Consider the following 12491-nt stretch of genomic DNA (forward strand, 5'->3'; position numbering starts at 1 on the left):
TAACAACACTCAAACGTTTGGGAACTGAGGAAACGTAATTGTTGAAGCTTTGAAAGTGCAATTCTTTCCCATTCTTGTTTAATGTAGAACTTCAGTTGTTCAACAGTCCGGGGTCTCCACTGTCGTATTTTACGCTTCATAATGCGCTACACATTTTCGATGGGAGACAGGTCTGGACTGCAGGTGGGCCAAGAAAGTACCCGCACTCTTTTACTACGAAACCACGCTGTTGTAACACATGGCTTGGCATTGTCTTTCTGAAATAAGCAGGGGCTTCCATGATAACGTTGCTTGATGACAACATATGTTACTCCAAAACTTGTATGGACCATTCAGCATTAATGGTGCCTTCACAGATGTGTAAGTTACCCATGCCTTGGGCACTAATGCACCCCCATACCACTACAGATGTTGGCTTTTGAACTTTGCGCCTATAATAATCCGGATGGTTATTTTCCTCTTGGTTCCGGAGGACACCACGGCCACAGTTTCCAAATATAACTTAAAATGTGGACTCGTCCGACTACAGAACACTTTTCCACTTTTCATCAGTCCATCTTAGATGAGCTCGGGCCCTGCGAAGCCAGCAGCGTTCCGTGGTGTTGTTGATAATTGGCTTTTGCTTTGCATAGCAGTTTTAACTTGCACTTACAGATGTAACGACAAACTGTATTTAGTGACAGTGGTTTTCTAAAGTGTTCCTGAACCCATGTGATTATATCCTTTACACACTGATGTCTTTTTTTGATGCAGTACCGCCTGAGGGATCAAAGGTCCGTAATATCATCGCTTACGTACAGTGATTTCTCCAGATTCTCTGAACCTTTCAAAGATTTTACGGACCGTATATGGTAAAATCCCTAAATTCCTTGCAATTGCTCGTTGAGAAATGTTCTAAAACTGTTTGACAATTTGCTTACAAAGTGGTGACCCTCGCCCCATCCTTGTTTGTGAATTACTTAGCATTTTATGGAAGCTGCTTTTATACCCAATCATGGCACCCACCTGTTCCCAATTAGCCTGCACACCTGTGGGATGTTCCAAATAAGTGTTTGATGAGCATTCCTCAACTTTATCAGTATTTAATGCCACCTTTCCCAACTTCTTTGTCACATGTTGCTGGCATCAAATTCTAAAGTTAATGATTATTTACCAAAAAAAAAATCAAGTTTATGAGTTTGAACATCAAATAGCTTGTCTTTGTAGCGCATTCAATTGAATATGGGTTGAAAATGATTTGCAAATCATTGTATTCCGTTTATATTTACATCCAACACAATTTCCCAACTCATATGGAAACGGGGTTTGTAGTTGCTTTCCAGAGATAATGTAGGACTGCTTTGAGAACATGCATGTCTCCTATGCATCAAACCCAATTTTTGGTTAGAGAGGTCAGTCTAAAATAAAAACAATCCTCTGCTAACATGCTATCTAACTGGGCCACTTTTATGTCTAAATGCTGCGACAGTTCATCATTACTCAAAGCAGTTGTCGGAGTTAGGTCACAACCTTCAAAACACAGAGTTAGCATAAAATGCCCCAAAAATGTCTTACATGTGGAGGGCGCTCTGGGCCTTGGCTGCTTCTTGTTTGGAGCCATAGCGGATGAGAGCAGTGCCCTGGGTCAGGCCAAGGTGAAAGGTTAGCAGGGGACCATGCTGCATGCATATGGTTCGAAGCGTAGAGCCATCAATCTGCAAGGAAAAAATATGCACAAAAGTTGACATTTAAGAAAAAGAACGACTACCTGACTCAGCGAATGCAGGACACTTTAAAGTTAAATGTGGTTTGCGATTCCCAATAGTTTAATCTGTTCGTAAACTGTACCTGTGGTGTTAGATTACTGAGCACCAACCAGCAGCTTTCCCGAGAACTGCCGTCACTCCAGCCCGAGCCTACAGATAGAGCAAAAAAGGAAAATTACTTGACATTGCAAAATGTTCTCATATCACGATGTCACTGTTTTTTGGTGTATGCAACCAAACGTCTTTGGCTCTTACCAGTAATGCCCGAACCGCTGCCCCAGCCTCTACTTGCCAGTCTGGGTGCGTTGCCTGACCATGGGGTAGGCGAAAGCTGCTTTTGACTGGCTAAGCCTGGAGGAAAGCGGGACAGCTGTGACTGGCTGCTGCCACGACTGGCTTTCCAGGACTTGTGGCCAATGGGCTCGGGGGGCCACCCAATCTTATAGTCTGTGTACTTTGCTGTCAAACAGGTAATGGAATAAATAACAGGAAGTTTAAGCGTGGGCACTCTAATGGTGTGTAAACGGTCATGTTGTTTCATGCTGCATATTGATAATGAGAAAGTAAACAATATTACAACACATGTTAACATGTTAAGCGGGCACATTTTAGTAATACAGCAATCCCTTGTTTAGTGCTGTTAACTTGGCCCTGACATGACTGCGAAATGAATTTCCACACACACGGAATGATTAATTATAAATCAAATATTTTCATAGCTAGAGCTTAAAAAAACTGCTTACTATTTTCTTAATACATTTTTCAAAATTATGAGAGCCCTCTACACAAGAAATAACACTTCTTAGTTATCTTTACACTATTACAAACCCTGTTTCCTTATGAGTTGGGAAATTGTGTTAGATGTAAGTGGAATACTATGATGTGCAAATCATTTTCAACCTATATTCAGTTGAATATGCTACAAAGACAACATATTTGATGTTCAAACTGATAATGATTATTTGCACACAAAAAAATATTGAACTATAGAATTTGATGCCAGCAACACGTGACAAAGAAGTTGGGAAAGGTGGCAATAAATACTGATAAAGTTGAGGAATGCTCATCAAACACTTAATTGGAACATCCCACATGGTGCCATGATTGGGTATAAAAGCAACTTCCATGAAATGCTAGCTAAGTAATTCACAAACAATAATGGAAGGAGGGTCACCATTTTGTAAGCAAATTGTCGAACAATTGTAGAACCACATTTCTCAACGAGCTATTGCAAGGAATTTAGGGATTTTATCATCCACGGTCCGTAAAATCATCAAAAGGTTCAGAGAATCTGGAGAAATCACTTTACGTAAGCGATGATATTAAGGACCTTTGATCCCTCAGGCGGTACTGCATCAAAAACCGACATTAGTGTGTAAATGATATCACCACATGGGCTCAGGAACACTTCATAAAACCACTGTCAGTAACTACAGTTGGTTGCTACATCTGTAAGTGCAAGTTAAAACTCTGCTATGCAAAGCAAAACCCATTCATCAACAACACCAAGGAACGCCACTGGCTTCGCTGGGCCCGAGCTCATCTAAGATGGGCTGATGCAAAGTGGAAAAGTATTCTGTGGTCTGACGAGTCCACATTTTAAATTATATTTGTAAACTGTGGCCGTTGTTTCCTCCGGAACAAAGAGGAAAATAACCATCCGGACTGTTATAGGCACAAAGTTCAAAAGCCAGCATCTGTGATGGTATGGGGGTGTATCAGTGCCCAAGGCATGGGTAACTTACACACCTGTGAAGGCACCATTAATGCTGAATGGTCCATACAGGTTTTGGAGCAATATACAGTATGTTGTCACCCAAGCAACGTTGTCATGGACGCCCCTGCTTATTTTAGCAAGACAATGCCAAGCCACGTGTTACAACAGTGTGGTTTCGTAGTAAAAGAGTGCGGGTACTTTCCTGGCCCGCCTGCAATCCAGACCTGTCTCCCATCCAAAATGTGTGGCGCATTTTGAAGCGTAAAATACGACAGCGGAGACCTCGGACTGTTGAACGACTGACGCTCTACATAAAACAAGAATGAGAAATAATTCCACTTTCAAAGCTTCAACCAATTAGTTTCCTCAGTTCCCAAACGTGTTTGAGTCTTGTTAAAAGAAAAGGTGACGTAACACAGTGGTGAACATGCCCTTTCCCAACTACTTTGGAACATGTTGCAGCCATGAAATTATACGTTAATTATTTGCCCAAAAAAAAAAAGTTTATGAGTTTGAACATCAAATTATCTTGTCTTTGTAGTGCATTCAACTGAATATGGGTTGAAAAGGATTTGCAAATCATTGTATTCCGTTTATATTTACATCCAACACAATTTCCCAACTCATATGGAAACGGGGTTTGTAATCCAATACAGTAATGCTGCCAAAGGCAAAACTAATCAGTGGCCAAATTACTGAACGGCGTGATCCGATTGGTTTGGTCTCATCTAGTGACAAATACTAACTGTAGTATTGAAATTGTTATTTAGCCATTTTTATGCTTCATTTAGGGCAAACATTTTATAGAATATGTTTTAAAAATCAGCGATGTGGTGAAGCCCCAATATTTGAAGCACAATGTAATAATGTGGTGGACCAGCACACAACTTGTTTGACAGATGGTTGATGACAAAAGTAAATGTGGTATATCTTACCTGAGTTGTGTGCGTTGTTGAGGGGATCTGAGGCACTGTAGGGCCAGGCACCAGGTGAAGGCAGTAAGGTGTTGAGGGGGGGGATGGAATCTGAGACAAAGTAATATCAATCAGTAAAATTGTACTTAGATAGCCTCTCATCACAATTGCCTCAAATGGCTTCACAAACTCACATCATCATCCCCTGATCTAACCCTAATTGCTGGATTGCAATCAAGTGATTTTGCGGCACTTCCGGCTTTCAGTGGAGGGCAAGCGCCCTATTTGGACGGCATGGCGCAGTGGGAGAGTGGCTGTGCGCAAACAGAGGGTCCCTGGTTCACTCCCCACCTAGTGCCAACCTCGTCACGTCCGTTGTGTCCTGAGCAAAACACTTCACCCTTGCTCCTGATGGGTGCTGGTTAGCGCCTTGCATGGCAGCTCCCTCCATCAGTGTGTGAATGTGTGTGTGAATGGGTAAATGTGGAAGTAGTGTCAAAGCGCTTTGTGTACCTTGAAGGTAGAAAAGCGCTATACAAGTACAACCCATTTATTTATCATTTATTAAGGTACTGTTTATTTACATGCATTAGTGCATAGTATGGGCATATTTTTAAAGGTTTAAAGGCAAATGTACAAGCTATCATGGAAAAATATTAATATGAGACCACCAAAGTGGACTGTTGCAGTTACTGCTCGACCATACTTCAATCAATCAATCAATGTTTACTTATATAGCCCTAAATCACGAGTGTCTCAAAGGGCTGCACAAGCCACAACGACATTCTCGGCTCAGATCCCACATCAGGGCAAGGAAAAATCCAACCCAATGGGACAATGAGAAACCTTGGAGGGGACCGCAGATGTGGGAAACCCCCGCCCCTGGGCGACCGGTGCAATGGACGTCGAGTGGATCTAGCAGTTTGGCAGCTACCACCATCAGTGTGTAGTTGTGTGTGAATGGGTGAATGTGGAAATAGTGTCAAAGCGCTTTGAGTACCTTGAAGGTGGAAAAGCGCTATACAAGTATAACCCATTTACCATTTATTGCTAGGGTTAAGCTTGTTTGCCCTCCGCCTTACATCGCAATGAAGCAAAGCGGATGTGACGTTATATGCAACCTAGCAATAGCTGACGTTTGACCATTACATTGGCGTGTTTGACGATATTTTAGGCTTGAGTGATATGGCCTTAAAGGCCTACTGAAACCCACTACTACCCACCACGCAGTCTGATAGTTTACATATCAATGATGAAATATTAACATTGCAACACATGCCAATACGGCCTTTTTAGTTTACTAAATTGCAATTTTAAATTTCCCGGGACTTTTTTCTTGAAAACGTCGCAATGATGACGTGTATGAGTGACGTCAAGGGCTGTTATGAATATGAGCGCTGCGTACACTGACAGCTAAAAGTCGTCTGCTTTAACGGCATAATTACACAGTATTTTGGACATCTGTGTTTTTTTGCAATTTGTTCAATTAATATTTGAGAAGTCAAAGTAGAAAGACGGAGTTGGGAAGCTTTAGCCTTTAGCCACACAAACACACGGTGATTCCTAGTTTAAAATTCACGGAGATGAAACTTTAGTATGGATCACAGCGGACGTGGATCCCGACTACATGTCAACCAGCAGGTTTCGGGGAGAAAATTGTGGTTAAAAAGTCGCCTCTTATCGGATATCAGCTGAGCTTGTGCGGTCCATACATCTGCCGTCGACTTCCTCGAGACACTGCGCGTCAACACCCGGCCGTACACTTCTGACTATCAGGTACTGTTAAACTCACTGAAACACTAGCAACACAATAGTAAAATAACGGATTTCCCAGAATTATCGTGGTAAATGTCTCTAAAAACAAATGAATCCGTCTCAATGCAACGCGATTGCAATCGCGTTTTTTTTTTTTCTCTAGTCCGTCGCTATTAATATCCTCAAACACGAATCTTTCATCCTCGCTCAAATTAATGGGGAAATTGTCGTTTTCTCGGTCTGAATACCTGTTTTTGTTGGAGGCTCCTTTTAAAAATCAATGTGATTATATGAGGAGCCTTCAACATGTGACGTCATTGTCTGCAACTTCCGGTAACGGGCAGGGCTTTTCTCCAGTTGCGAACTTTATCGTGGATGTTCTCTACTAAATCCTTTCAGCAAAAATATGGCAATATCGCGAAATGATCAAGTATGACACATAGAATGGACCTGCTATCCCCGTTTGAATAAGAAAATCTAATTTCAGTAGGCCTTTAACCTTCCTCTTGTGTTAGGTTTCTGTTACCATCTCTTATGTTAACGGGTCGATTTTGACCCATGTTTTAAATCAGCTGTAAAATACACTAAAAACAATTATCAATCATCCAATGTGTTTCTCATCTCTTGGTTACCTTGTTAGACTTCCTTATCCATGAAAATATTCGTTTGAATATTTTTTGTGTGGGCCATTGGGCCTTTTTTTAGTCAGTATACCCCTCGATTTCCATTAAAAAATGGTAAAATGAACCTCAAAAGAATCGTTGCCCACATTTGTGGTCCTCTCCAAGGTTCTCAGTCATCATTGTCACCGACGTCCCACTGGGTGTGAGTTTTCCTTGCCCTGATGAGGGTTCTTCCGAGGATGTCGTAGTCGTAGTGGTTTGTGCAGTCCGTTGAGACATTTGTGATTTAGGGCTATATAAATAAACATTGATTGATGATAAATAAATAAAAGGTTGTTGTGTTACCTGACTATTACTGAGGGGTATTAGAACACATCTTTTAAATACATTTGTTTTATTTATTTCTTAATTTTAGTAATTTTAACGACAGTAACATCTATGGTGTTACCTGTCAATTTCGACCAGTATATATTTACATCAAGAAAAAGCCTAAAATGTTTTATTTCAGCAACAGAACATTAATACAAACACAAAATGAAAAGCAGAACAAGTCATAACACAAAATATCGATTTCCAAGGTCAAACAAACATTAACCAATCAAGCAAATCAAACCAATAGAAATAAATGACTAGTTCCAAAACTAATAAAAGACAAAATCAGAGTAAAAGTCTCCGTGTGCAAGACCTTGCATGTGTGCAGTGGGGCAAAAAAGTATTTAGTCAGCCACCGGTTGTGCAAGTTCTCCCACTTAAAATGATGACAGAGGTCTGTAAATTTTCGTCAAAGGTACAATTCAACTGTGAGAGACAGAATGTGAAAAACAAAATCCAGGAATTCACATTGTAGGAATTTTAAAGAATTTATTTGTAAATTATGGTGGAAAATAAGTATTTGGTAAACCATTCAAAGCTCTCACTGATGGAAGGAGGTTTTGAGTCAAAATCTCACGATACATGGCCCCATTGGTCAATCGTCCTGTCCCCTTAGCAGAAAAACAGCCCCAAAGCATGTTTCCACCCCCATGCTTCACAGTAGGTGTGGTGTTCTTGGGATGCAACTCAGTATTCCTTTTCCTCCAAACACGACGAGTTGAGTTTATACAAAAAAGTTCTATTTTGGTTTCATCTGACCACATGACATTCTCCCAATCCTCTGCTGTATCATCCATGTATCCATTTTGGTATAAACTCAACTCGTCGTGTTTGGAGGAAGAAGAATACTGAGTTGCATCCCAAGAACACCAAACCTATTGTGAAGCATGGGGGTGGCAACATCATGCTTTGGGGCTGTTTTTCTGCGAAGGGGGACAGGACGATTGATCCGTGTTAAGGAAAGAATGAATGGTATTGTGAGATTTTGAGCCAAAACCTCCTTCCATCAGTGAGAGCTTTGAATGGTTGACCAAATACTTATTTTCCACCATAATTTACACATGAATTCTTTTAAATTCCTACGATGTGAATTCCTGGATTTTTTTTTTCCACATTCTGTCTCTCACAGTTAAAGTGTACCTATGATGAAAATTACAGACCTGTGTCATCATTTTAAGTGGGAGAACTTGCACAATCGGTGGCTGACTAAAAACTTTTTTGCCCCACTGTATGTGTATGTGTTTTTAGATGCATGTGTGGCAAAAAGTGAAACTTTTATTGTGTGCTCTGCCTAGATATTTCTTGCAGTTGAAGCACAATACGTTTGTCTTTCTGTCCTGACTACTTGGGCAGACACCTCTGTCTTTTAGAATCAGGTGGCCTAAATGGGGTTGTGGCTGTAGCTGTTCTGGTTGCTGTTGTGGCAGAGCTGGCTGAGGAGGATGGTGGCACGGATGCTCTTTTTGTTGCTGATGAAGTGGACGGAGAGCTAGGCGAGATCTGCAGCTGCCTGGCCAAGGCTGCAGCGTCTGGGTCTCGGGGCACCCATACCCCTTTCCTCAATATGTGGCTTGACAAGGGAATTCCCCAGCTCCTTAAGAAACATTCTCCCCTGTTTTTTTTAGGTTGACTTCCACCATTGTTGGATGTGGGTCCACAACACAAATGCAAGACATGCAGACACATCGAGGATGTTATAAAACACAACCATTGGCCATCTCCTGGTCATTCGCTGGAAAGTGTAAGTGGCAGTCAGCTTGTCCACTCCTTTTTTTTGTTATAGTCAAGGATAATTGTGGGCTCTTTTGTCACTTCCTGATGCATCATTGTGAAGAGTAGACATAAGTATCACATTCCGTTTTTTTTTTTGGGACAATATGAGACAGTGGTATAAGTCTCCAAAAGCAAACTTTGAGGAAAGCGGAGCCCTGTCCTTCACCTGCTAGATTTCAGCAGGCAGCTCAGGTTTATTTTTCTTCACTGTGCCCACCATGGTAAATTTCATCTTGAGAAGTTCTTGTCAAGGTGATAGCTGGTAAAGACATTGTCACAAGTGATATTGTGACCCTGCAGTCCAGTAGTCATATCAAGGACCACACCTTTTCCTTGGTTTTCTCAGGGATGCCACTTGCAGCTTAGCACGTGTAAATCTATATAGTTCAGGCATAGATGATTTTTGTATCACAGGCTGCCCAGATTTTTTTGCCGTACTTCCCTGGCTTACTGGGTATGTATTGTCGGAAGGGGACTATTCCTCAGAAAGGGACAAGACTTTCATCCACTGTCACCTCCGGCCCTGGGTTGAACATCAGTGGAAAGAGCTGCACCCATCTGTCCCAGACATCCCTGATGGGTGCTCCAACAGATATTAGCATTTTTGGACTTGAATCTCTCAGCGGGAGTAGCTTCACCATCCGACTCAGATGTGTCTGTGTCTTCTGGATGATACCCCACATTGTCTTCCTCCTCAAAAATCTGTTCATCTGTATCACTATGCTGCTCTGTGTCCTCTCCCTCATTTTCACCAAACATATTATCCAGAACTTCTCTCACTGTAAATCTTTTTTTCATTTTTGCATGATGCAAATTGGAGATGTACATTCTGCAAGTCTCTTTACTGAATTGAACTCAAATGTCTGGACATGCCCGTCTTTGTTTGGTTTTATACTGGATAACAAGGTAAAAAGAGAATCCCCTAAAGCTCACATGATTGGGAGAGGAGCTGGCTGTCAGTATGTTCTGTTTTGGCTCTACTTATTGCTTTATAATCTTATTTTTATAACTGGGTCGAAACCGACCCTAACAACACCAAGGTCATAATTTCAACCAGAGCATTTTAAAATTTAGTGAAAAAAAACAACTTTTTATTTTGTTGAAATAGAGGTTCCTGACAAAGTAAAAAAGCCTTGATGCAAAAAAATACATTTATGTGGTTCCTTTATGCATTTAAAAACTAAAACGGGTCGATGCCGACTCTAACGCAAGACTAAGGTTAAAGTGAAATGATCCACTTTTTCACAAAAATTTGGATTTACAATTCCCCCCCCCCCCCCCCCCCCCCCCCACACTTTTTAAACCGCAGAAATTCAGATACAAATTGTACTTTTTTATGTAATAATTTTCAAATAACTAAATTAAGAGCTTCCATTGAAAAGCAATACTACTGCTTGAATAAAAAACTTTGATGAACAAAAATGTAGACTTGCACATCGCATGCAAACAATCTCGAACATTGAAATCAATAAAGTGCAAACTTAAAACTTCTGTCTTGAATAACATACTTCTGTAAATTTAAATATAGTAGTATACATTGTATGCAAATAAATAAATCAGGTAAAACCTTGAGGACTATAGTTTGTTTCAGAAAGTGGATTAAGAGTGGTGGTGTGCACAGTAGCTGCTTTAGTGATCGCTCTACACATTGTGCTTCTTTCCCATCATACATGGTATCATCAAACATACCTTGAGTAAATGATTTCACCATAGTAAGATGATTTTTACCTCGTAAAGAGGTGCATTTCCAGCACAAGGTTTGAGGCTGCGGTTTCAGATGCTGGAATAAATTTGTTGTTCTGCTGTCTTTTTGAGAAAATTTTTTGCAGCATGCAGTTAATTGTTACACGCCTGTTGCGGCAAAACCAAAGTACTGACAACACTATGCTTTTCATCGGAACAAACGTCTTGCTCTCGTTCGCGTTAGCATTAGGCATGTCTTGCTTTATGTGCCGCTAGAGAAATTAGGAGACGGCGCAAGCTACGGAAGCTTCTGAGGGGCAAAAATTATGCCAGAGCAAGAGGAGGAAAAATTACATGTTATTTTTTTTAAAAACATCTGCAACAAAAAACTTGAATGTATCGATGGCATCGATATATTGCCCAGGCCTACAATATTTGGTTGAATACTAACCAGTATTGTCTTGTAACAACTGGTGCTCAGTGTCATTGAGGCCGGGAGACACAGTGTTTCCCATCATGCTTCCTGGGGTCATGTAGGGGTCAGATTCGGGGTCAACACGATCTATTCCCTTCCAGGGAACACCAGGTTGAAATTCTAAAAAGGATGAGATGGAAGAAATAGGAGATACTCCTCAAAAGAACACATTACATTTAAATATAAATATAACCTAGAAATATACTCTAAGACTTCAACTCAGGCAAAACAAGTACAACTCTAAAATGTGCCACTTACCGGGGGGCCAGCTGGGTGTGGTAGGCTGCTTGGTACTCATCTTGTTGCCAGGCGTGCGATGCCAGTTAGCGTTACCCTGCGGATCTCCAACTACCATGTCGTAATGCAAGTAGGGAGAGCCCCCCGGCATCTTCATGGGGGTCACAGGGCCTAGGGAGTGGTCGCCAGTTTGATACATAATCCCACAACATATGGCTGCACACATCACTTAAAACTCGTTAACATTTTAAGATAAGATTCTGCTATTATTTTCCCCTTTTTTAACACCCATTTCTGACGGACAAAACTAAATGTCAAAGAGGAAAAATGGAAAAGGAAACCTCACCATTTTTGAGGAATGCATTTTCAGGTGAGGAGGTGTCAGGAGAAGAGTGTCCCTCCATCATCCATTTGAAACGAGACTGTTGAACCCCCATGTCCTTCATTCCTCCAGGCCCCCCAACCACAGAGCCACTGGGGTCCAGACCTGTGAGGTTCACACCAGAACTAAAGCCTTTAAACAAGCAAAATAGTAAGCAAGGGAAAGATTTTTAGGAATGACCGATAATAAACTAAATGTATAACCTTATTAATAAGTGTTTTTTCCTCATCTTTGTTTAGTTTTGGGCAGGCATGGAGTAGGATAATGAACACAAAAGCCACGCCATAGAATAACGTGATTGCTCCTCACCAGTTATATATAACCATCACCTTTATCAATACATATCAATAGACTCCAATATAATCCAGTCATTACCCATAGTTTTGCGCAAGCAATCAGGATGTCATTCAAATTGCTCTGCCGTGCACAATACCTGCCAATAGGGGTGTAACGGTACGTCTATTTGTATTGAACCGTTTCGTTACGGGGGTTTCGGTTCGGCACGCGGGCGTACCGAACGTGTTTGGAAGCCAAAGTCTTCACAAACTGCTCTGCTTTCTGCCTCTGTCTCAGCAGCAAGCATTGTCCCGCCCACACAACCATCTGATTGGTTACATACAAAGCCAATCAGCAGTGCGCATTCAGAGCGATGTAACAGCCAATCAGCAGTGCGTATTCAGACTTCGGAACGATGTAGTCAATGCTTCAGCATCGAGCAGAGATATTCGTTTAGCAGGGGAGCAGCGCACTCTACCCAAATTATACTAAACACTTCCCAGTCACAACTATTACAAACATCACTATGAGCCCGTTGA

General features: G+C 41.3%; 1 protein-coding gene across 3 annotated transcripts in view; it reads right to left on the reverse strand.

The window, feature by feature from the left end:
• The window catches only part of tnrc6ba (trinucleotide repeat containing adaptor 6Ba), a 38815-nt gene that overhangs the window by 3630 nt on the left and 22694 nt on the right, over positions 1-12491 (reverse strand). For all 3 annotated transcript variants that reach the window (XM_061908942.1, XM_061908940.1, XM_061908939.1), the window contains 7 exons: positions 11641-11781; positions 11316-11465; positions 11034-11177; positions 4398-4487; positions 2001-2204; positions 1828-1895; positions 1555-1694 (listed from right to left, as the gene is read on the reverse strand). In XM_061908942.1, the coding sequence (XP_061764926.1) occupies positions 1555-1694; positions 1828-1895; positions 2001-2204; positions 4398-4487; positions 11034-11177; positions 11316-11465; positions 11641-11781 (937 nt within the window). The remainder of the gene's footprint in view (positions 1-1554; positions 1695-1827; positions 1896-2000; positions 2205-4397; positions 4488-11033; positions 11178-11315; positions 11466-11640; positions 11782-12491) is intronic.

This window comes from Nerophis ophidion, linkage group LG08, assembly GCF_033978795.1.
Source record: "Nerophis ophidion isolate RoL-2023_Sa linkage group LG08, RoL_Noph_v1.0, whole genome shotgun sequence".
In the NCBI taxonomy this organism is placed as follows: domain Eukaryota; kingdom Metazoa; phylum Chordata; class Actinopteri; order Syngnathiformes; family Syngnathidae; genus Nerophis; species Nerophis ophidion.